General features: G+C 47.6%; 1 protein-coding gene and 1 long non-coding RNA gene across 9 annotated transcripts; one reads left to right on the forward strand and one right to left on the reverse strand.

Moving 5' to 3' along the window:
• Positions 1–78: 78 nt before the first annotated feature.
• On the forward strand, positions 79–19,966 carry SRD5A1 (steroid 5 alpha-reductase 1). Of its 8 annotated transcripts, none has more exons than XM_064161230.1 (5): positions 79–470; positions 5,098–5,264; positions 7,191–7,292; positions 11,007–11,157; positions 19,623–19,966. In XM_064161230.1, exons 1-5 carry the CDS (start codon positions 106–108, stop codon positions 19,687–19,689), a joined length of 852 nt encoding a protein of 283 aa, XP_064017300.1. In that variant the 5' UTR covers positions 79–105; the 3' UTR covers positions 19,690–19,966. The 8 variants fall into 8 exon arrangements, with proteins under 8 accessions (XP_064017300.1, XP_064017301.1, XP_064017303.1 ...); XM_064161231.1 differs by lacking the exon at positions 19,623–19,966 and adding an exon at positions 18,311–18,381; XM_064161233.1 differs by lacking the exon at positions 19,623–19,966 and adding an exon at positions 12,973–13,114.
• On the reverse strand, positions 11,755–25,463 carry LOC135184966 (uncharacterized). Its single transcript, XR_010306280.1, has 2 exons — positions 24,848–25,463; positions 11,755–13,270 (listed from the first exon to the last, which is right to left on the reverse strand). It is a non-coding gene; the product is annotated as an uncharacterized LOC135184966 (long non-coding RNA).
• Positions 25,464–25,558: the final 95 nt, after the last annotated feature.

Consider the following 25,558-nt stretch of genomic DNA (forward strand, 5'->3'; position numbering starts at 1 on the left):
GCTCCCAAGCGCCTCTCTACCCTGCCAGCGGGCGGAGGAGGCGGGGCAGCCCCGCCCCCGCTGCCGATTGGTGGCGGCGGCAGTGGGCGTGCCGCCCGCCGGCCGATGAATGGAGGGGCCGCAGCGCGCCCTGCTGAGGGCTGCTGGCGCGGGATGGGGCCCGGCGGCCTGTGCGGGCTCTGGAGGCGAGCGGCTGGCCCGGAGGAGCAGCGGCTGCTGGAGCTTCTGTCCTATGGACTGGTGGCCCTGGGTGCTGCCTCTGCCCTGCTGCTCTGCTTCATCCCCATGCCCTACGGCCGGTACTCCTCGCGGCGCTTCGGCTGCCTGCTGCCCGCTCGCCCTGCCTGGGTACTGCAGGAGCTGCCCTCCCTTCTCATCCCTCTCGGGCTCGCCGCCTGCGGTGGGCCTGTAACCTCCGACTGGCCCAATCGCTGCCTGCTGGGCTGCTTTGTCGTTCACTACGCACACAGGTGCGGGGCCTTGGGACGGGGCGGGGGGAGGAAGGGACACGCATTGGCAGCCAACACTGGCGGGGTGCTGGCGCTGGAGCGCTTAGCTGGGAGGCTTCTATCGGGTGCTCCCGTTTGAGGCTTGCCCGAAAAGTGAGGGGGGGCAGATGCGGGACGGGTGCAGGTTTGTGACAGCTCACGGTCAGTCTTGACAGAAATGCCCGGTTGCTGTTTTCTAGCTTCAGGGATTGAGGTTCTACTGTTAATATTGACTATAGTAATCACTAAGGCATTTTCTCCTTTACATTAAGGCACTCTATACTTTTATACGAGCAGAGTAAGTAATTGTGTCAGTGCTGTGCTCAATGCGTTGTTCTGCTGCCATTCAGCGTTGGCATAAACGGAGCGTTCGGTCCTCTCTCGGCGTGCTGTGTCGTCAGTCTGCTCTAACTTCTGTCATCAGCTTTGCAAAAGCAACGACTTGCTCGTCTAATAATGATGCAGCATTCCAACAAGGAAAGTTCAGCTCTGGATGCTGATAGAGTCTTCTTGTTGTGGAGCGGTAGCTACTTTTCAGTTGCACCTGCTGGTTTTGGGAGCTGGACTCCATGATCTCTGTGTGTCCCAGCTGAGGACGTTCGGTGGTTCACTGAAATACTGTCGAAGCTGAGGCTTAGTGCCCTATGTTGCCATGTAGCCAATGGTATCTGGGTACGTTGTAAAACTACTGGGGAGGAGGGAGCTTATCAGGGGTTCAGGTAAGTTTTTTTGTTGTTCACTTCCAGTCATTGACCACAGTGACTGGTAGTAATCCAGAAGTAATTCTGCCACCGTACTAATACGGTGGAGATTTGCCAGACTAAGGTGAAGCCTGGTGCGTGTCTGACAGGCAGTTGCTTTCTGCTGCTCGTGGGAGGCTGTCTCCCTTGGCTGAAGGTGTTCACAGACATGTTTGTGGCCAAGAGGAATGGCATGTGCTCTTCACCTGGTGGCTGATTGGCTTTGCAAACCCGGGACTGCATCTTTACTCCCACTTTTCCTGTTATTAAAAGTGAAGGGATTAGCTTTTGCATAGAATCTTAACTCGCCCTCGATGACTGGGGCAAGCTGGAAATACAAGGTAAAGGTTTGTACAGAAAGCAGAACTGAGTGGCTGTGCCTTTTGTTCAGTCAGCTGTCACTAGACTAAGGGCAACAAAGCTGGTGAAGGGCCTGGAACACAAACCCTATGAGGAGAGGCTGAGGGAGCTGGGGGTGTGCAGCCTGGAGAAGAGGAGGCTCAGGGCAGAGCTCATTGCTGTCTACAACTACCTGAAGGGGCATTGTAGCCAGGTAGGGGGTGGCCTCTTCTCCCAGGCAACCAGCAATAGAACAAGGGGACACAGTCTCAAGTTGTGTCAGGGGAAGTACAGGCTGGATGTTAGGAGGAAGTTCTTCCCAGAGAGAGTGATTGGCATTGGAATGGGCTGCCCAGGGAGGTGGTGGAGTCACCATCCCTGGAGGTGTTCAAGAGAAGACTGGATGAGGCACTTAGTGCCATGGTCTGGTTGACTGGATAGGGTTGGGGGATAGGTTGGACTGGATGATCTTTGAGGCCTCTTCCAACCTGGTTGATTCTATGATTCTGAGGCTGTTCTGTAGGTGAATATAGACTGTTTGAGACCTTTGTTATCCTGTTCTGCCTGTGGTAAAGTAGTGGGCTTTAAATAACCATACTAATGAATTGGTTATGTGTTCTTGAGAACTTCCTATGGAGAGGCTCCTTTGAAGCAGTGGTCCTTGAAAAACTGGCAAACATGTGGAGAATGTTCTGGCTGCAGTAATCATGCTCCTATGTCGTTATAGATTGTAATTAAATCTGTAGGAGATAGGGAGTTGGCTACCTACACCAGACAAAACAAAAACATTCACCTGCTTTTCTTGCTTGGAGCTTGTTTACTCCAGCAATCTCCAGAAAAAGCAATCAGCATTCCTTTCCCAGTTGGGATGGCAGTGTGGATTTGTCATGCCTTAAACAGTTGTCATAAGGTGTGCTGGTTTGAGGCTAATTGGAATACTTAACTGAGAGGAATTAAATCCTTAGCTGTGGTAAGAAAGAAAGAAACAAGTAACCTATTATCACTCTTTCTTCTGCTGAGAAACACAACTGGTCAAAATACAGATAAGAAACTCACTTCTCACACATTTCTCAGCTTCATTCCTTAACTTCCAGCCAGCTGAGTCTAGTCTGGGTGAGTTCATTGTGTGTGTGGGGTGGGTAATATAATGCAGTACTCTGCTTATCGTGTATGAATATAGCCCTAATAATTCTGATTTTAGGACTAGTGGTAGCATTGTGCATGAAAAATTCCAATGTGGCTGTTTTAAGAAAACAAAAGAGGCAGATTTGCTCCCAAACAGAGTTAGAGATAAGGTCTGGAGAACTTGGTCAGAATCCTGGACAACTTTCCATTTCTGTTTGGGGGGAGAGCACAGGGGTCTGCCATGTCCACTGCTGCACCTCCTCCCAAAGGTTTTGGGACAACTGCCTAAGTCTCAGTTGTTGACAATATCATGGCAGGCAGCCAAAGACCAGGTCCAGCTGTTGAAGTCTATGCTGTTTCTTCACCTAGTTCAAATCCTCTGGCAACAGTTTCTAAAACTAAATTGAAACTTAAAGATAGCAGTTCATACCCCCTAGAAGGAACATCTACAGGTTTTTTGGCTCCATCCAAGGCACAAGATAAGACCAAACGTTTGACAGTGATTCAAGAGACTATTTAGGGGAGGGGACTTCTGGTAGACAGAGGAAGAGGAAAAATACAGCCTTAGAGATTTGGCCAATATACTTAGATCACAATACAGTGATGAGCAGAACTATGTGAGATTGGCTGCCAGGAAGGAGAATGTCTCTAAGGAGTTTAAGAGTGCTCTTAGTAAAGTCCACGTTTTAGACCAAGCACAACCAGAGGAAGAGGAGGATGATATCTAGGATTCCAATGATCCCCTCAAAGAGATCAGGGAAGTTAGAAAGGAATATTCAAGTGAATCAGGAGAGCCAATCCTAAGCTGGCTGGTGAGATGCTGTGCTATTGGTGCAAATGCCCTACAGGTGGGAGATGAGTCTGCAAAGCAGCTAGGACCACTCACAAAAGCGAGTGGAATGGACAAATACATGGCAACTGCTCTCAGTAAGGCAATTTCTCTGTGGAATACACTGGATTTCACCATTCTCCTGCATTACCCAGTATGTGTGACCAAGACCTTCAGCAGAAACCAACCCTTGGACAGGTTTCCCTTCACCTGAAGGAGAAAACACTCAGTTTTCCCTATCAGATTCTTTTCACATACAACAGGAACTTTATCACCATCCACTGTTGATAACAAATCTGATTGTGCAGGTCCTGCACTGTTTACAGAGCCTCTACTACCAACCAGGTAGCTTGTGCTAAATGTCTGTCCCAGTTTTTCAGAGTTCCACCCCCTGGTGGCCTTTAGGGTATTTTTCAGCAAACCATTGTAGCATTCAGTCTTTCCCAGAGCCAGTGCACAGTAGGGTATGTGATAGATCCACTCAATGCTGTGCTCTTTGGCCCAGTTTTTCACAAGATTGTTCTTGAAATGAGTGCCATTGTCTGACCCAATTCTCTCTGGAGTTCCATGTCTCCACATGATCTGTCTCTCCAAGCCAAGAATGGTGTTAGGTGCAGTAGCATGTGGAACTGGATAGGTTTCCAGCCATCCAGTGCTGGCTTCTACCATCGTTAGCACATACTGCTTGGCAGAACGAGATCAAGGTAAAGTGATGTAGTCAATCTGCCAGGCTTCACCATACCATAAGGGCTTGATTTGCTTAGCCTGCTTAATAGCAGCACAAATGTCACAGTCATAGATGACTTGGCTGATAGCGTCCATGGACAAGTCAATTGACTTATCACGAGCCCATCGGTATGTTGCATCTCTGCCTTGATGTCCAGATGAGTCATGGCCCCACCGAGCTAGGAACAGCTCACCTCGGTGTTTCCAGTCAAGGTCAGAGTTTGTAGCAGCTTGGTCTGCCTGCTGGTTGTGTTGATGCTCCTCAGTAGCTCTGCTCTTAGGCATGTGTGCGTCTATGTGCCACACCTTCACTGGAGTTCTCTCCAGACATGCATCAGTGTCCTGCCATAGATCAGCACACCAAATAGGCTTTCCTTTCCTCTGCCAACCATGCTTCTTCCAGTCCTTTAGCCAACCCCATAGAGCATTGGCTACCATCCATGAGTCGGTGTAGAGGTAAAGGATAGGCCAATTTTCACGTTCAGCCACATCAAGGGCAAGCTGGACAGCTTTTACCTCAGCAAATTGACTGCATTCTCCTTCTCCATCTCTTGCTTTAGTAACTCTCCTGGCAGGACTCCAGACTAACAATTTCTGTCTTCAGTAAACCATACAAAGCTCAACATTTCTGCCATGACAGGAGGGGAGACACATCTTAATGTTCTGATTAGACAACAAAATTAACATTTAGGTGTTAAAGCAAGCATAATTATCCTTCCCAACTGGAATCCAAGACTCCATTGAGAGTTCCATAAGCAGGAGAATACTGACTATGGTTTACTGGCTTGAATATTAAAAGTGTCCTTTCTGTTTATTCATGCAACAGCTTTTCTTCCCTTGTTTGATATAGGTCACTCATATTTCCTCTCCTGATCCGGCAAGGAAAACCAACACCATTTTTCACCTTTGTGCTAGCACTTCTCTTCTGTGTTTACAATGGATACTTGCAAGGTCGAAGCTTAAGCAACTATGCAAAGTACCCCTCAGGCTGGTTGCAAGATCCATGTTTTATTACAGGTGAGTTAAAACATGCAGTGAGAGCATTAGGTGTGGTTTTCTTTTGTCTTCATGGCTTTTTATTTCTTACTGTAATTTTAGGGCATCTTCAATCCCATTTTATTGCAATGAATTGTCCTGTTTGCTATAGCTTAAAGCCTTTTAAGCTCTTTTATTTCAGAGCTGTGAACTGACAGTTCTTCCCACAATGTCAGTGTCAGATTAGTTGACAGATGAGCTGATGAGGCCTGGAACACAAGCCCTATGAGGAGAGGCTGAGGGAGCTGGGGGTGTGCAGCCTGGAGAAGAGGAGGCTCAGGGCAGAGCTCATTGCTGTCTACAACTACCTGAAGGGGCATTGTAGCCAGGTGGGGTTGGGCTCTTCTGCCGGGCAACCAGCAACAGAACAAGGGGACACAGTCTCAAGTTGTGGTGGGGGAAGTACAGGCTGGATGTTAGGAGGAAGTTCTTCCCAGAGAGAGTGATTTGCATTGGAATGGGCTGCTCAGGGAGGTGGTGGAGTCACCATCCCTGGAGGTGTTCAAGAAGAGCCTGGCTGAGGCACTTAGTGCCATGGTCTGGTTGATTGGACAGGACTGGGTGCTAGGTTGGCCTGAATGATCTTCGAGGTCTCTTCCAAACAGGCTGATTCTGATTCAATGAAATAAGGAATTTCAGTCCTAAATGACTAATTATGGCAGTAGGTGCAGAAGGAGACAATCTATTTCTGTGAAAGCCTGGTATAAATGATTCAGCTGTTTTGGTGAATGACCCAACTAAATAAGTCATTAACTCCTTCACCGTTTCATGATTCCTTTTATTGCACAGAAGTCTGCTGTGGAAAGGGGAGTGTTGCCAGTAAAAACCCCAACAAACCAACCAAATGACCAAACCCTCCAACAAACCAACCAACAGAAGAAAGGGCCACTGAGATTTGTCCCTGTGGCAAAAATGAGAAAGACTCATTATTTCAGTGTTTAAAATTCTGGTGTGTGTGTTTTGCTGTGGAAGCTAGGGAAATGTACACATTACATCTGAATATATGTTTATATGTCTAACAACATAAAAATACACTACTCTTCCTCTCTAGAGGTCTGTTGGTTACTGTGAGCTCTGCTTGCTGAAGAGCTCAATGTGAGACTGGGATTGTACAGCATGTCAATAGAACTGCTCATGCTGCTTGCATGACTGTTGCTTGGAGATAAGCCCAGTGTGTCCTAGAATCACAGAATGGTTTAGGTTGGAAACAATCTCAAAGTTCATCGAGTTCCAACCACCCACCAAAGGCAGGGGTGTATCCCACTAGAACAGGTTGCTCAAGGCTTCATCCAGCCAAGCCTTGAACACCTTGAGGGAGGGAGTATACAGTATAATCTAAACAATTCACCAACTTGCTGTGCTGGCTGACAGATTTATTTCAGTCAGAGGCCCTCTACAATCTCTCTAATCAATTACTCATCTTGTGATCTACAATAAAATATACAGAAAAGATCCACAGATAAAAAAGGCTACATGACTACATCTAATGAATTAAACACTCTTACAAGTCATTGGCTGTGCTACAATATTCATATTGGCTTCAAATTGTCATTAAATTGTGATTCTGGCTGTATACAGATGTTTAGGCACAAGTTACCTTTATCAGTCATTACATAGTTCTTGGTTTTTGAAAGGCCTGGCTGTATCTCATGACACAAATTGTCAAAGTTGTTTGTGTCAGCTGAACTGTGGAAACTGAATATGGTGTCTTAGACTAAGGCAAGTTAAAGGTACTGCTTCTTAGCTTAGACCTCCTTCTTCAAAAGCTGTACCAATTCATGCAGAAATATCCATAAGAGCATCATAGAGTCATGGAATCATAGTGTGATATATATGACCGTAGCTTGCTTTTGAAAGAGCACTTGGGTTCAGTGTACCAAACCCCAGATTTTACATCTTTCTTTTCAGGTTTCACAGGGTGGTTGGTTGGCATGGCAATCAACATTCATTCTGACCATATCCTCAGAAATCTGAGAAAGCCAGGGGAGACTGGTTACAAGATACCAAGAGGTGAGTAAAGATGCTACAGAAATGTAGATAACAAAAGAAGCATCTCTCATTTGAGGTGACTCGGAGAGGGCTGGGACTGTTCAGCCTGGAAGAGTCTCAGGATGAGCTTGTCCATGTATATGCACAGATGTGATGGTTTGGGTGTTGCCTGCCCCCCCCCTGCACTTAAGAAAAATCACCCAGGCTAGATTCAGCCAGCTGGAAGTTAAGGAATGAAGCTATATTTACAGCTTAGCACAATATACAACCACATATATACAAGGTGAAAGTAATGCAGAAACACAATACCCCTCCCAGAAATAGAGTCCCCAGGAGGGCTCCTGACCCAATCCCCCCTTCTCCCTCCCTCTTCCCCTCCCTTCAGAAATAACCAGATCAACCCATGTATATCTCACATGATAAATCTGGAGATCTGAAGTGAGATGTCAAAAAGACGACAAGGAGGTTAGAGGAGAAAGGGTTAGGTCAGATTAGAGTTAAGGCAGAGGCAGCCACAGAGACCAGACTGCTAGAAAGCAGGCACAGAAGTGAGAGTTAACTGAGCAGTGTGTGAGCAGTGAGTGTCTTATCTATATTTTGACAAGTTGCATTTCTCAGCAGAAGAATGAGTGATAGAGAGTCCTGGTGGGATTTTTCTTTCTTCTCACAGCTAAGGATTTCATTTCTCGGTAAAATATTCCAATTAGCCTCAAACCAGCACAATTACATTATTGGAGGGAGTGAAGAAGGAGCCAGACTCTTCTCAGTGGTCCTCAGTGAGATTAGAAGGGGCACTGGACACAAACTTTGAACACGTGGAATTATAGATGAACACATGTTTTGTGGTGAGGGTGTCCAAACACATGAACAGATTGCTTAGAGAGGTTGTAGAATCTCCAATCAGAGGTACTTCATACTGGAGCAGACATGGTCCTGAGCAGCCTGCTGTAGCTGACTGTTTGGTCTACAGGGAGTTCACAGGCTCATATGATGTTAGGGGCTGAAAGGCACCCAAGGAGATAGAGTCCAACCCCACTGCCAGAGCAGGACTATACAGTCTAGCTCAGGTCACACAGGAACACATCCAAACAGGCCTTGAAAGTCTCCAGAGAGGGAGACTCCACAACCTCTCTGGGGAGCCTGTTCCAGTGCTTTGTGACCCTTTCAGTAAAGAAGCTCCTCCTTATGTTGAGGTGGAACCTCCTGTGCGGCAAGTTACACCCACTGCTCCTTGTTGGACTACATAAAGCTCAAGAGGTCCTTTCTGACCTGCATAAAGGTGACCTTCTAAAGCTTGATGTGTTTGATCAGAGATGGTAATTTATGACACAAGAGGAAACTGGAAACAGCAGTTTTTCTGCCTCAAGTGATTTCACAGTGTGTCAGCAGGTGAGTGGAGAAAGACCTAAATTATCATCCCAGTGTGGGTGCAGAAGGGTAAGTCAGAAGGTAATCAGCAGTTGTGTGACTGGCCCATCTTATATTGTCCCAGGTGTGAAGAGGGAGGTGTCTTAGATGATGGGAGACACAGGGAAAAGGTGACTGAAGTCCAGAGGAAGTTGGGCATTTAGGTATATTCTGACCTTTCTTGGGAAAACGGAGACTCTGAAAGGACTTAGGGAGCTTACTGGAGCATTAAGGTTTATTGACATGTGGAAACAATAGACTCTTCTGGGTTTACTACCTTGAGCAGAAAACCAGGCTACCTCTGAATTCTGCTGGGTTTAAGTCTGCTTTTACTGAGATGTTAAATGAAATGGGAAGAAATAAATACACAGACAGGAGACTGTTAGATTTATGCCTATGAAAATTATCAAGTCACCTTGATTAAATAAAAGCAAGTACCCATGTGGAAAACCTAATATGAACCTACTTACCATGTTGACTGCATGAAAAAAGTTCTGCAGGGAAGAAGATGCTTACTGCACAGTCAAGTGGAATTGGTCTTTATGTTGCTCCTGCACTTCAAGTGCTAGAATTCTGCTTCTCTTTTGCTGCAACAGTGAATTAAAGCTAAGTTAAAATGTCCTTTATTACACTTGGCAGATATTTGTTTGTTTAGTCTCACCAGTAAAGCACATGCAGGGATGTTATCAATTTGTACTCTAACTTTGGAGTTCAGGTGAAAGTTCTTGTTTTATAAAATTCCCAGCAGATGAATATTGATTGTTTAGACATAATTTGCTGCAAAGCATATTCAATGCAGACTGCCAGTTACTACCTTCACTGAATTTCAGGACTGAAGAGGTAGAATTGATGGAAGCAAAACAATATAGCATCAGTTGGGGTTAGAAAGGACCACAAGGATCATGTAGTTCCAACCCCCCTGCCATGCCCAGGGACACCCTACCCTAGAGCAGCCTGCACACAGCCTCATTCAGCCTGGCCTCAACCACCTCCCTCTCACCACTCTCGTGCTGAACAACTTCATCCACACATCCACTCTGAATCTCCCCACCTCCAGCTTTGCTCCATTCCCCCTAGTCCTGTCACTCCCTGAGAGCCTAAGAAATCCCTCCCCAGCTTTTTTGTAGCCCCCCTTCAGACACTGGAATGCCACAAAAAGGTCACCTGAAAGCCTCCTCTTCTCCAGACTAAAAAGTCCTAACTCTTTCAGTCTATCCTCATAGGAGAGGTGCTGCAACCCTCTGATAATCCTCATGGCCCTTTTCTGGGCACACTCCAGCATCTCCACAGCCCTCTTGTCCCAGGGGCTCCAGAGCTGGATGCAGTACTCCAGGTGGGGTCTCAGCAGAGCACAGCAGAGGGGCAGGATCAGCTCCCTGGCCCTGCTGGCCACACTGCTGCTGCTGCAGCCCAGGCTCTGCTTGGCTTTCTGGGCTGCAGGTGCACACTGCTGACTCGTGTTGAGCTTCTTGTCTCCCAGCATCCCCAAGTCCCTCTCCTTAGGGCTGTTCTTCATCCACTCATTGCCCAGCCCATATTTGTGCTTGGGATTGCCTCAACCCAGTTGCAGGACCTTCTGCTTGGTCTTGTTGAACCTCATGAGGTTGGCTTGTGCCCACCTCTCCAGCCTGTCCAGGTCCCTTTGCATGGCATCCCTGCCCTCCAGCCTGTCTGCTGCACCACACAGCTTGGTGTCAACAGCAGAATTGCTGAGGCTGCACTCAATGCCTCTGTCCATGGCACTGACAAAGATGTTGAACAAGACTGGTCTCAGGACTGATCCCTAAGGGACTCCACTTGGACATGGAGCCATTGACAGCCACTTTTTGGATGTGGCCATCAACAATCTACTTCAAGCTGGATAGTTGAATTTGGAACTTTATTTCATCATCATAATAATATTATTAATAATTAACTTAATTTCTGAAGTACTTAACCATTGCATGCTAACCAAGCCTGGGAGTATTCCCTGGGACACTCAAAGGGGCAAATACACATGTATGTATCTGAGAAAGGTGTAGTTTATGTTTGAAGAGCTGGTTTGATAGAACTAAGTGATTATTTACAGAGCTATGAACTTGCTTCTGATACTGGTAAACCTACTTTTGGTTAGTGATTTTTTTAAAGAGGGAAAATGGAGCTGGTCTGTCTTAAAATGAGGCCTGAAGTGATCCTTAGCAGTGCAGCTTGAACTGAGAAATGCTGCTTCCACTGCCTTCAAAAACGATATATAGGGACATTGGTGATACAGCTCTTGCTTGACTCAAAGATAGCACTGAACATCTCCTTGATTATGCTGCTTTAAAAGTAACTCTGTCCTGGTTTCAGGAGGCCTGTTTGAGTACGTCAGTGGAGCCAACTTTTTTGGGGAGATCCTGGAATGGTTTGGGTTTGCTCTTGCCTGCTACAGCATTGAAAGCCTCTCATTCGCCTTGTGTACGCTGTTCATCTTGGGTTCGAGGGCAAAGCAACACCACCAGTAAGTGCCTGTGTCTTATTTCTGTGGCCTCTATGCCACACTTTGCGTTTCACAAATTATGCCTAATCCCCTAGGGATGTTGCAGAGCAGCTCTTGTGAAAGACACTGATATCACAGTGGCTGAGAGTGAGCAGAAACACGAGTGTCAACACAGTGAGCTAATCAATTATGTTGAAGTTGACAGTTCATCCTGGATCTGTAAAGACAAGTTCTGGAGAACTGGTTTAATTCATCATGTACTATATCCCCTTGTGCCTTAAACATCTCTATGATACTGACAGTTTGGAAATCACTCAAAGCTTCTGTAACAGGCACACTTTACACACAATCTGATATGGAGTTGACTATAATCAAGTGTACAGGCAATAAGAGAACAGTTGTGGTAGGTTATATTTAATACAATCTCTACTCTGTAACTGCAAGTCTTCATCCAGTTGCATTCTGAGTGTCTCCAAGGGTGCAAGCTTCAACACACCTCTGGCCAAGCACCAGCTGGTGGTTTGGCCCTGGCTGAGTGCCAAATGCCAATCCAGCTGCTCTGTCACTCCCAGTCTTAGACGGAAAGAGCAGAGGCAAAATACAACAAAAGGCCTGCAGTAAGATAGAAGCAACTTTAATGCAAAGCAAAAGCAAACAAAGATGTTATCATCTGGCTTGAGACAAAGTAGAGAAGTTCGGAGCACTGCTTCCCAGGAGTCACCAAATGCACATAGTGGTTGCTCTAGAGGACAGACACCATCAACGACTGTCCCCACACTTCCTTCCTTCACTTAGCTTATACATCTGAGCTGATGTCATATAGCATGGAATCCCCTTTAGTCACTTTGACAGAATCAAGCAGGTTGGAAGAGACCTCCAAGCTCAGCCAGTCCAGCCTAGCACCCAGCCCTAGCCAGTTAACCAGACCATGGCACTAAGTGCCTCATCCAGGCTTTTCTTGAACACTTCCAGGGATGGCGACTCCTCCACCTCCCTGGGCAGCCCATTCCAATGTCAATCACTCTCTGGCAAGAGCTTCCTCCTAACATCCAGCCTAGACCTCCCCTGGCACAACTTGAGACTGTGTCCCCTTGTTTTGTTGCTGGTTGCCTGGCAGAAGAGACCAACCCCACCTGGCTACAGCCTCCCCTCAGGTAGTTGTAGACAGCAACGAGGTCAGCCCTGAGCCTCTTTTTCTGCAGGCTGCACACCCCCAGCTCCCTCAGCCTCTCCTCACAGGGCTGTGCTCCAGGCCCCTCACCAGTTTTGTTGGCCATCTCTGGACATGTTCCAGTATCTCAACATCTCTCTTGAACTGAGGAGCCCAGCTGGCCCAGCTATGTCCTCTCCCAAGATCTTGATCACCCCCCCAGTGTACTCCTGTAGGGTGAAAACAGTGGAGAAGCACAGCCTTGGTACCTGGCTCAGCAGCAGCTGAAACACTGTTGTCAACACCCAGTTACAGCACTGCAAAAGACACCAGCAGAAAGGTGCTCTGCTGAGAGTGAACTCCAGCTCAGACAAACCCCATACACACTGAAGCTGAATTTTTCTCATTTTCACAGGGAGGAGTTATTTTCCTTGCTTTCAGTTGGCATTCTTTAGGCTGCAGCTTTTATGCCCATCCACTTGTCCATTTGCTGTGCACATCCAGGAGGTGTATGGCTATGCCTTCTCTCTTGTATCACCACAGGTAGTGGAAGACTGCATGTAGATATGCCTTCTAATTTCTTTTGTGTGCTGAACAAGCCCAATTGTCTCAACCTTATGATCCAGCCATGCAGACATCTTAACTCTGGATTCTGTATCTGGTTTGTGCACATCTTTATTTCACAGGAAGCTGAAAAATTGAGGCAGTAAAGCAGATGCAGGCTCTCAAAATGATGATTAGTGGAGAATAAGCACTTCTTTTGGCTTGGTGGCTCTCTGTGTGCTAAAGCAAGCTAGAATGCAAATAGCCTTCTCGACTGCAAGGATCCATTGCTGACTCATGTTTTATTTGTCTATATCCATGTGCAGAGCCATTCAGTATCTGGCCTGAACTTCTGCTTGGTGCCATTGAATTCCAGATGCAGGAGTTTGCTTTTGATTCATAGTTTTGCTCCATTGTCTTAAATAATTTCCTTTTAAGTACCTGTAGACAATAATAAAAGCTCCCCTTAGTTTCTTCTTTGCCAGAAAAAGGAATGCCAGGTTTCTCAGCTTTTTCTTGTATCTTATCACACAGAATACATCTCTTTAGAAGAGGTCTCAGAGATCGTTCAGTCCAACCGAGCCCTGCAGGGTCAATACTAAACCACATCCCGAAGCATCAGGTCCACATGCTGCTTAAACATCACTGGGGACAATGACTCTACTACTGCTCTGGGCAGACCATTCCAATGTTTGATCACCCTTTCAGTGAAGAAATATTTCCTAACATCCAACCTGAAACCATTTCCTCCATTCCTATCACTTGACAGCGGGGAGAAGAGGCAGGCCTCCTCCTCACTCCAGCTTTCTTCAGGTAGTTGTAGAAAGGGATCAGGTCTTCCCTCAGTTTCCCCTTATCTAGACTGAACAACTCCCTTAGATGCTCCTGGAAGGGCTTGGAGCACATGACTTACATAAGCCTTGTTGCCCTTCTCTGGACACACTCCATCACCTCAATACTTTCCTCTAGTAACTGGCCAAGAGCTGAACACAATACTTGAGGTGTGGCCTCACCAGTGCTGAGTACAGGAGGATGATCACCTCCCTCTTCCTGCTGCTCTATGTGTTTCTAATGCAAGTCAGGATGCCATTGGCTTTTTTGGCCACGTGAGTCAGCAGTGTGCTCAGGTGGTTGACTGTCAACCAATACCCCCAGGTCTCTCTCTGAGTCACAGCTTTCCAACTACACATCTTCAAGTCTGTAGCTTACCATGGGGCTGTATCCCAGGTGGAGGATCTGGTACTTGGCCTTATTGACTTTCATAGAGCTAGCCTTGGCTCAGCAGGCTAACCTGTCCAGATCTCACTGTAAGGCTTCCCTGATGCTGTAGCAGATGGGACACTGGCATACATCTTGGTGTCATCTGCAAACTTACCTAGGGTATACTCAATCCCCTCATTCAGATCAGTGATCAAGATATGAAAGAGGACAGGCCTCAGCACTGAACCCTGGGGGCCACCACTAGTGACTGCCACCAGCCAGACTTAATTCCCTTGACCACCATTCTTTGTGCCTGGCCACCCAGCCAGTTTTTATTCCTGTGCTCATCCAAGCCTTGTGCCATGAGTTTCTGAGGGAGAATGCTGTGGGAGCCAGTGTTAAAGGCTTTACTAAAGCCCAGGTAGACAACATCTGTGGCATTTCCCTCATCTCCTAGGCAGGTCACCTTGTTGTAGAAGGAGACCAGATTAGTCAGACAGGACCTGCCTTTCATAAACCCACGTTGGCTGGGCCTGATTGGCAGGTTGTGGTGTTAAGTGCTGTGTGATGGCACTCAGGATGACCTGCCATGGGTGAGTTCTGTCTATATTAAGCCTCAGCAGCACTTTTTCAGGGCTTTACACTTACAGTGCATTATGAAAAGCTGAAGTCATTAAAGAAAGTAGTTAGGACTAAAGGAAAAAGCATTTAGCCTGGAGAAGAGGAGGCTCGGGGTGACTTCATTGCTGCCTACAACTACCTGAAGGGAGGCTGTAGCCAGGTGGGGGGTGGCCTCTTCTCCCAGGCAACCAGCAATAGAACAAGGGAACACAGTGTCAAGTTGTGCTGGGAGAAGTCTAGGCTGGATGTTAGGAGGAAGTTCTTCACAGAGAGAGTGATTGGCATTGGAATGGGCTGCCCAGGGAGGTGGTGGAGTCACCATCCCTGGAGGTCTTCAAGAAAAGATTGGCTGAGGCACTTAGTGCCATGGTCTGGTTGACTGGATAGGGCTGAGTGCTAGGTTGGACTGGATGAGCTTGGAGGTCTCTTCCAACCTGGTTGATTCTATGACTAAAAAATGGAAATGGGTACAGGAAAACCAGTAAAAATAGAGACTCAGTGTAGGTAAGGATATTTTGGTGTAGGCTGTTTAGTTTGAGAAACTTAAAAGAAGTTGACAAGGCTGAAAAGGATAAATAGTATGATGCAGGTATTCTGCAGCTGCAGGTTATCATAGAGTGCATGCTTTATTTTCTGCTTATTCCAGCTTTGGTCTTGCACTTAGCCATTGAAATATAAATATCTGCACCTTTAAGGAGCCCAGATGAAGGTAATTTTTTTTATTGTTGTTTTGGAGATACAGAAGAGTCAATATCTGAAAATAAGAGTAAAGGTGTTTGTTATATAAGATAGGCAGACAAGTGAGATTTGGTAGTGCTATGCATCAGGAATGGTGTGGTCAGCAGGAGCAGGGAGGTCATTCTGCCCCTGTACTCTGCACTGGTCAGACCACACCTCGAGTACTGCGTTCAGTTCTGGGCCCCCCAGTTTAGGAGGGACATCGAAATGCTTGAGCGTGTCCAGAGAAGGGCGACGAGGCTGGTGAGAGACCTCGAGCACAAGCCCTACGAGGAGAGGCTGAGGGAGCTGGGGTTGTTTAGCCTGGAGAAGAGGAGGCTCAGGGGTGACCTTATTGCTGTCTACAACTACCTGAAGGGAGGTTGTGGCCAGGAGGAGGTTGCTCTCTTCTCTCAGGTGGCCAGCTCCAGAACGAGAGGACACAGCCTCAGGCTGCGCCAGGGGAAATTTCGGCTCGAGGTGAGGAGAAAGTTCTTCACTGAGAGAGTCATTGGGCACTGGAATGGGCTGCCCGGGGAGGTGGTGGAGTCGCCGTCCCTGGGACAGTTCAAGGCAAGGTTGGATGTGGCACTTGGTGCCATGGTCTAGCCTTGAGCTCTGTGGTAAAGGGTTGGACTTGATGATCTGTGAGGTCTCTTCCAACCTTGGTGATACTGTGATACTGTGATTTCACAGAATCAGTCAGGGTTGGAAGGGACCACAAGGATCATCTAGTTCCAACTCCCCTGCCATGGGCAGGGACACCCTACCCTAGAGCAGGTTTGTTCTTTTCAGATTTTCCTGATTTGAAAACAGAGATGCTCGTTGAAGGGGATCAGCAGTAAGGCTAGAGTAGTGTTTGTCACATTCAGTTTGATACCTGGGAATAAACAACCCCAGGGATCAGTTTAGGTTGGGGACTGACCTGTTGGAAGGCTGTGAAGGGAAAAAGGATTTGGGGGTCCTAGTTGATGGGAGGTTGATCATGAGCCAGCAGTATGCACTCATGGCCAGGATGGGCAATGCCATTCTGGGGTGTATTAGAAGGGCTGTGCTTAGTAGTTCAAGAGAGGTTCTCCTGCCCCTCTACTCTGCCCTGCTGAGGCTGCATCTGGAGTACTGTGTCCAGTTCTGGGTGCCCCAGTTCCGGAGGGACATAGATTTGATTGAGAGAGTCCATCACAGAGCCACAAAGATGATTAAGTCTCTCTTACAAGGAGAGCCTGTGGGAGCTGGGGCTCTTCAGCTTGGAGAAGAGGAGCCTGAGAGGTGACCTCATCAATATTTATAAATACATGAAAGTGAGTGCCAGGAGAATGGAGCCAGGCTCTGCTGGGTGATACCTGAAGACAGGACAAGAGGCAATAGGTGGAAACTGAGGCATAGGAAGTTTCATGTAAACATGAGGAGGACTTTTTTGCCTGTGAGGGTGACAGAACATTGGAACAGGCTGCCCAGGAGAGCTGTGGAGTCTCCTTTGGACACAAACAAAACCTGTCTGGATATGTTCCTGCGTGATGTGATCTAGGTGATCCTGGTCTGGCAGGGGGGTTGAACTGGATGAGCTTTTGAGGTCCCTTCCAGCCCCTGACATTCTGTGATTCTGTGATTCTCCATATCCTTACTGGAACTGAAGATGTTTCTCTCCAGAACAGGACTGTTGTTCCAGTACATGAAGTACCTCTTGCTTCCTCATGAAGTCATTACACAATCTGACACGTTAGCTCCTTGAATGTTTTTGATTTCCCCTCACATCCCTCTTTTCCTCCTAAAATGCAAATACTCAGGATGTGCAGCAACATGTGTATTGCAACAGCAGGCTATTCCTTCCCTGGCTGTTCTCACCTTGCTATGATTTCCTACTGCAGGCAGCAGTAACTGGTTTTAGCTGGCAATTAAATGTCCTTAGGATGAGTGGTTGTTCCAGTCTGGGGCCATGAGCATACCCAGTTCTGGAGAACACAATAAACTAGGTTCAGCTGGAAACCTGTAAACAGTGAAGTCCCCCAGGGATCAGGGCTGGGTCCAGTCCTCTTCAACGTCATCGATGAGGGCACAGAGTCTGCTCAGCAGGTTTGCTGAGGACACCAAACTGGGAGGCTTGGCTGATACAGCTGCAGGCTGTGTGGCCATCCAGAGAGACCTGGACAGACTCAGAGCTGGGCGCAGAGGAACCAAATGAGGTTCAGCAAGGACAAGTGCTGAGTCCTGCACCTGGGGAGGAATAATAAACTGCAGCAGGACAGGCTGGGAGGTGATCTGCTGGAGAGCAGCCCTGTGGAGAGGGACCTGGGAGTGCTGCTGGATAACATTCATGGCACAGCAATGTGCCCTGGTGGCCAAGAAGGCCAATGGGATCCTGGGTGTATTAGGAGTGTGTCCAGCAGATTTAGGGAGGTTCTCCTGCCCCTCTACTCTGCCCTGCTGAGACCTCATCTTGAACACTGTGTTCAGTTTTGGGCTCCCCAGTTGAAGAGGGACAGGGATCTGCAGGTGAGGGTCCAGCAGAGAGCTATGAGGATGATGAGGGGACTGGAGCATTGTCTGATGAGGAGAAGCTGAGGGCCCTGGGGCTGCTTAGTGTGGAGAAGACTGAAAGGGGATTTAATAAATGTCTATAAACAGCTGAGGGCTGGGGGTCAGGAGCAGGGGGGACAGGCTCTGCTCACTGCTCCCTGGGAGAGGACAAGCAGCAGTGGATGGAAGCTGCAGCACAGGAGGTTCCAGCTCAACACAAGGGGAAACTTCTTGACTGCAAGGGTCCCAGAGCACTGGCACAGGCTGCCCAGAGAGGCTGTGGAGTCTCATTCTCTGGAGCCTTTCAAGGCCTGTCTGCATGTGTTCCTGTGTGGTCCTGCTCTGGCAGGGGTTTGGACTGGATGATCTCCTAGGGGGTTCCAGGCCCTAACACCCTGTGAGCCTGTGACTCTTACCCCTTTTCAGGAGTGAGAACGAGGCTGCTGCACACTGAGCAGAAGTTGTAAAGAGAGGCTCTGTTTACAAGAGTATTTATGCAGAAGACTATCAGGTAGAATGTGCATAAAATCCACTGGGCCCAAACTGGCCTTCTAGAACCCTGCACCCTCAGTCAGGCTAAGGGTAGGCTGACACCACCTTGCCCCTGCTGGAGCCTGCAAGGCCTCGGTGGCTCAGCTCCCCTGCGTACAGAGACAGCGGCACACACTGCTGGGAGAGGCAGAAGCAAGAAAAGCAGGGAGGAGAAGGGACAGGGATCAAATCAGGCACGGTCTTTTAAGCTGTGATACTGAGAAAGGAATAGAATATTACAGCACCCTGGGATGGGCTGGTCCATCCCCCTGGCATGGGCCTCTATCCCTATGGCTTTGTGTAAGGAGGACCTGGGTGATGGTTTGGGTGTTACCTGCCCTCCCCACTGGTATGAAACCACCCAGACTAGACTCAGCTGAGCTGGGAATTAAGGGATGAAGCTTTCTATTTACAGCTTAGCACAATGTACAAGCAGTTCATAGAATCAATCAAGTTGGAAGAGACCTCCAAGATAGTTACAATATCTACAGCTATATACAAGGTAAAGGGAATACAGAAACACAACAGCCCTCCCAGAAACCTGAATGCCCAGGAGGGGCTCCCAACCACCCTTCCACCTCCTTTCCATCCCTCTACCTTATCCCAGGCTTTGCCTTACGTGTAAGGTGAGTTTGGAGGATCAGCCAGGGGGGTTAGAAAGCAGAAGGATTAGTTACACAGAAAGCAGGTTAGGGAGAAAAGTGCAGGCAGCCAGAGACACACAGCCACTGTGTTGTCTGTCTGTGTTCTTGCTTTTATACATCTCTATGTTTGTGTTCTTGCTTTTATACATCTCCACAAGCCTGTGAGTGCAGCAGACATCACCAGTGTTTCCTTTTCACAGCCTGCAATCTAATTCTTCTCACCAAAATATCCCAGCTAGGCTCAAACTTAGCACAGCCTGGAATCCCTCGAGCTACCACAATGGTAAATGGCAGTTTTTTAGCCAAAGTAGGTCCTGAAGGTAATTTTTTTTGTTTGTAGCCAGAAAATATCAATTGGATTGACATATCTCTGTCCAGACTGATCTAGGGTAGTGTGTCCCTGCACGTGGCAGGGGGGTTGGAACTAGATGATCCTTGTGGTGGTCCCTTCCAACCCTGAGTGGTTCTATGCATTGAATCGAACATGTTGTACAGTTACTTATTTTCCCTGACATCATTCTGAAAGGTCCATACTCATTAGATGTCTTTTTTTTTTTTTCCAGGTGGTACCTTGAGAAATTTGAAGACTACCCAAAGTCCAGAAAAATTGTGATCCCATTTGTGTACTGAGCTCTGCTTTCTGGATGCGTTCCTGTGTGATCTGATATAGGACATCCTGCTCTGGCAGGGCAGTTGGACTGGATGAGCTTTTGAGATCCCTTCCAGCCCCTGACATTCTATGCTTGTCTGCTTTTGAAATGAAGGCTTTTTCTAACAGTTAACACTTTACAGCACAAAGTGTTAACAACACAGTCTGATCATCACTGTGACAAAACCTTAGCACCAGTGCTGCTATTAATTACAGCCTTTCCTCTTAATTAAATCCCAGGTTTCCTCTTAATTAAAACCCAGCTCTAATGGATATGATGAATAGGAAGAGAAATGCTTTTCCAGCAGTGGAGCACCATTGTAAATGTGTTAGGCAATGGGTCTGAGTTCACATCATGCAAAGTGCTGTACAGGACTTCTGGCATTTCTTTGTCTGCCTATGCAGGCTTTTGCTGTTTTCTCTTGATCTGGCTGCAGTGTCCTGAGGAGTGTGCTATGAGCCCACTCACCTTCACCGCAGTCTGGGTGGTCTGTTCTGGCTCTTATTTGCTTGCACACACAAATGGATCAGTTTCAGTTTTTGCTGTTTTCTCCCTTGCTGGTGATGCAGACCAAGGACATTGGCTTTGGATGACATTTAACAAGGCCAAGTGCAGGGTTCTACACTTTGGCCACCACAACCCCAAGCAGCACTACAGGCTGGGGACAGAGTGGCTGAGAGCAGCCAGGCAGAAAGGGACCTGGGAGTACTGGTAGATAGTAGCTGGACATGAGCCAGCAGAGTGCCCAGGTGGGCAGCAGAGCCTATGGCATCCTGGCCTGGATCAGGAACAGTGTGGCCAGTAGGACAGGGAGGTGGTGGAGTCGCTGTCCCTGGACGTGTTCAAGCAAAGACTGGATGGGACACTTAGTGCCATGGTCTGGTTGATTGGATAGGGCTGGGTGCTAGGTTGGACTGGATGAGCTTGGAGGTTTCTTCCAACCTGGCTGATTCTATGAGTCTATCATAATGTGGTTTAGGGGGAAAAATACAGCATTCAAAGACCACTATCTACTTTAAATTCATGGTGAATTAATCTCTTCTTTAGGGATATTCATTATAAAAAAATCACTAATGGGACAACCAGCCATTAAAAAAGATCAGGTTGAAGCACTTTAGTTTCTTAATCTGCTACCTCTTTTTTTCTGTTGGTTTGATTTTGTGTGTTTTGTTTCATTTTTCCTGGCCTTTTACAAAAGGGCAAAGATCCTTTTAATAGTAAGCAGTGAGAGAAACAGTGTAGTGTTCAGTATGTCTTTTTATATTCCTCTCTGGCATTGTTTTATATCATAGCTCACCAAGACTTTGTACTGATGACTGTTTTGTTGTGGCACTATTCTGCTAAATATGTGGAATGTGATCAGAGAAGGGCAATGAAGCTGGTGAGGGGCCTGGAACACAGCCCTGAGAAGAGGCTGATGGAGTTGGGGTTGTGCAGCCTGGAAGAGAGGAGGGTCAGGGGTGACCTTATTGCTGCCTACAACTACCTGAAGGGAGGCTGTAGCCAGGTGGGGTTGGGCTCTTCTGCCAGGCAACCAGCAACAGAACAAGGGGACAGAGTCTCAAGTTGTGCTGGGAGAGGTCTAGGCTGGATGTTAGGAGGAAGTTCTTCACAGAAGAAGTCCCAGCTGCTCTCTGACCACAGGCTGCCCATGCAATGGAAAGAACTGGTGGTGAGGCTGTTCATCATGTCTCAAGTGAGACAGAGGATGCTGTAAAGAGCTATATGGGTCCATTATTGAGCTAGGAGGATTTGGTGCAAGAAAAGTGGAGTGCTGGTAGAAAGTCTGGGAGAGAGGTGTCTGATTACCATTCTGCTGGTCCCTGGCCTTCAATTCCTTCAAAGCATAGATGGCAAATGTGTGTGCTGATGGATGAGTCAGTGCACTGTCAATTATCCTGCCCTCTGGCCCACTTCACTTCTTTTGTTTTACTTATTCCTAGTCCAGGTCTTTCTTTAAATCAGATTAAGTGTTCAGGTATGCTCTCTCCTACTGACTCACACTTTTCCCTTCCTTTTTCTTTGTCCTTGTCCTAAAGGACCTGCTAAACCATATTATTCTTTCCTATCAGTCCATAGCTATCTATCTTGCAGCTGCTGCATATTAATGTCCCCTAAAAACTCTGCCAAAAAAAACCCTTGCTCTCCTTTGATCTTCTCTACTTCTCTGCTCACTTATCCATGGGCCAGCATGAATATGGCTCGGGTCAGCACTTCCATGCTGGCATCAAGCTGGTTTTCTTCTAGAAATCTCCTTCCTGAGGTGGCCAAGTGATTAAGTTGTGGTCCAAGAACAGTTAAAATAAGAACTTTGAAGGTGGCAATGCAGGACATACTTAAGGAAAGGTAGCTGCATTGCAACACAGTGCAATTCCTATTTTAAGGGCACATGCTTATAGGTATGTGCATGTGCTGCCTAGAGATGAGGAACAGTGGGCAGGATTAAGCAATGAAAAATATTAGGCAGCTAGACAAATTAGCTTCTAGAAATGTCTGCAAGATGAAAATATGGATTTGACCTAGCTTGGAAGCTAATAAAAGTGAGATACATCTCTCACCATGATAGTCTGCTGACACCCAGTGTAACTTTAATTCTGTTCACAGTCACCCTGCTATGCATAAATGAGTCTTCCAGGCTTAGTACCGAAGCAGCTGGTGCCCTACCTGATGCCACATTAACATGCATGGCAGATGAGGGCTCTGGGGTACATCCTCACTAAGCACATTTTACATCAGCTCTCTCTCAGTTTGTCCCATACATCTTAGCACTTTTTAATCCAATTTTTATGGCAGTGCCTTGGTCTCCTCAGCAGAAAGCTTTCACTGCAGTTTTGTTCTTTGAATGAACAGTGCATTACTTACAGATACTTTTCCTAGCAGAAGCTCTAGCAAGATCTACTTTGCCCTTCCATTCTAGAGCACATGTAACCACACTGTGATCTCTCCCCCTTGCCAGGATTCACACAGTAGGTTCTGAATGTCCTTAGCTGTCCTCTACACAATGGCCTAGAGAATGACATCTTAAAGATGATCCTGGGATAAAGTAGATTGTAAACGGGAGTAAGGGAGGAATCCTGACCAGCTGCCATGAACATTCATGAGTCTCCTTGCGCTAGTTTGAAGCTAGCTAGAATATTTTGGTGAGAAGAATTAGATGATAGGCTGTGAAAAGGAAACAATGATGATGTTTGATTCATTCATAGGCTTGCTGAGATGTATAAGAACAAGAACACAAACATAGATAACACAGTGTTTGCTCTCTGGCTTTGGGCTGCACTTCTGTCTCTCTAAACTGCTGTCTGTGTGAGTAATCTTTCTGCTTCCTAACCCCCCCTTGGCCAATTCTCCAAACTCACCTTGGGCATAAGGCAAAGTCTGGGAAGAAAGTGGAAGGGTGGTTGGGAGTCCCTGCCGGGGACTCTGGTTTCTATATTACTTTTACTTGTCTATTTCTGTCTATAGCTGTATAGATTGTAAGTATCTGCTTGTATCTTGTGCTGAGCTGTAAATATAAAGCTTCATTCCTTTATTTCCAGCTCGGCTGAGTCTAGCCTGGGTGATTTTCTTAAGTGTGAGGGGGTGGGTAACACCCAAGCCATCACACTCCTGAAGATGTTCTTTCGAGTTGTCATTCAAAGGCAAGTGATCCTTTTCACAAAAGCAACTCTGCAGGGTTCTGCATTAACCAAGACAGGGAGATGGAGCAACTGCTACCATACAACTCTTCAGATCCCACTTAGAAAAATACTTTCACAAACTTTACAGATATACAGTACAAACTTCAGCAGTTTATGATCTCTCTCACGGGTTATTTTCTACACCTAAAATATGCTTAAACCTCTCTTCTGTGCTTGTTATCTTTCCAGTAATAAGCCTTTGAAGTTAGAAAGCCTGTAAGATTTAATAGTCTTCAATTAGGTGCTACTGCTAGCAGCATATTCCCTCTTAAGAAAACTTATGCCAGAAATTCCTAATCTGAGAGTTTAAAAACAGACTTCCCAAACTGGTATCCTTCCAAACTTTCTCTAGATGAGAAACAAAATAGCACACAAGAACAATTTCAACATTCGTATAGGCTATTCCTGATGCACAACAAGTAAATAATTATTTCTGTTCTGGAAGACAAACATCTAGTGTTAAATATTTCACTGCTGTGTAATAAGATAAACCAGCACTTTTAAAGTAATACTGATGGGAGGCTCAAATACATAAATGGAAATAGGAAGTGGATATGTCAGAGTGATATGTTTATCTTGCTCCTCTTGCAGTACTGAAGGGAGGTTGTAGCCTGGTGGGAGTCGTGCAGCCTGGAGAAGAGAAGGCTCAGGGCTAACTTCATTGCTGTCTACAACTACCTGAAAGGAGGCTGTAGCCAGGAGAGGTTGGTCTCTTCTGCCAGGCAACCAGCAACAGAACAAGGGGACACAGTCTTAAGACTGGATGGTCTTGGAGGTCTCTTCCAACCTGGCTGATTCAATGATTCTGGAAAGTGGGGCATTCTTCACAGAGAGAGTGATTTGCCATTGGAATGGGCTGCCCAGGGAGGTGGTGGAGTCATCATCCCTGGAGCTGTTCAAGCAAAGCCTGGCTGAGGCACTTAGTGCCATGGTCTGGTTGACTGGACAGGGCTGGGTGCTAGGTTGGACTGGATGAGCTTGGAGGTCTCTTCCAACCTGCTTGATTCTATGATACTGTGGCAGTAAGATGTTAAATCACCTATGATCTAGATCACCTTAGACCACCAACTGCACTGGAAGGCTGCTGTAACTGGGATTCTCTGTATTTGTCATCACACATGTAAAACCTTTCTCTGTGCTGTTCTGCAGTCAGGTAAGAGCTGTATCAAACTGAGCAATGATTTCTGGACCACTGGAGACTCTGGGGGTAGTTGTGGGGAGAAGACACTTGACTCATGCATGCTGAAGCTGCTCATAGAAGAGGCCATATCACTGCATTATAACGAGGATAGTTACCAACATCGTTCTGGAAGGCTGGCTGTTAAAGCAAATCTTTAGACCACAGTGGCAAACCAGCGTTATCTGCATTTGAAACCATGCCAACACCCGTATGCATTTTGCCCAGGGATCGCTGCACATGAAGCCTGCCCGTTAGAGATACCGCCTGGCACAGGCACTGACCTCCAGAGATTTCAGATGAGCACCCAGCGGGAGAGCACGGCGCTCTCCGCCGCTATGAAGGCAGGCAGGCAGGCAAGTACACCTCCCCTTCTTCCACGAACCTGTGCTTCTGCCTGCAGCCGCACTTCTGGGCTCACCTTTGCCCTAGGGCATCAGCACGGCGCAGCTCAGCCCTGCGCTGCCGCCGTTCAGACCCTGGAGACGTCGGTAACCGCTTCTCGGCTGCACCCTTAAACACTCCTGTATTTCTGTGGGCTCAGGGGTGCACCTCTTCAGAGCGACAAGACCCAGCACCCAGGCCACAACGCCGTGCTTCTGCAGAACTGCCTCTGGGCCAGCTCTGCTCTCGCCTCTGACGGCCGCGGCTGGCCACACGCACCCAGCAGCAGCGGCCAAGCTGGCGGCGCCCGCTGGCAGTACTGCGCGCTCCACAGCCAGCCTGCCAGCCCTCCTCCGTGCCCGGGGGCGCCCGGGCCCAGCGCAGCCCCTCGCAGCTCCACCAGCGAGCGGCTCCGCGCAACCGCCGCGGACATCCGGACAGCCTCCGCTGCCCTCAGCCGCGCCGGGGCACGCATGCGCGCTCGGCCGGAGCGCGGCGGCAGCAGCCGCGCTCCCAGCGCCCTTCTCCTCGCCCCTCCCGCGGGCGGCAGCGCGCATGTGCGGTTGCCAGGGCGGCCGCCTCCTGCGAGGGTTTAAACTCCGCGGGGCATG

The sequence above is a fragment of the Pogoniulus pusillus genome, chromosome 21 (genome assembly GCF_015220805.1).
Source record: "Pogoniulus pusillus isolate bPogPus1 chromosome 21, bPogPus1.pri, whole genome shotgun sequence".
NCBI lineage: Eukaryota > Metazoa > Chordata > Aves > Piciformes > Lybiidae > Pogoniulus > Pogoniulus pusillus.

Coding starts and splice junctions, on each gene's coding strand:
- SRD5A1 (XM_064161229.1), top strand. CDS start 106: ATGAATGGAGGGGCCGCAGCGCGCCCTGCTGAGGGCTGCTGGCGCGGG. Junction 5,265..7,190: donor AGATCCATGTTTTATTACAG/GTGAGTTAAAAC, acceptor CTTTCTTTTCAG/GTTTCACAGGGTGGTTGGTT. Junction 11,158..11,242: donor AGGGCAAAGCAACACCACCA/GTAAGTGCCTGT, acceptor GGGATGTTGCAG/AGCAGCTCTTGTGAAAGACA.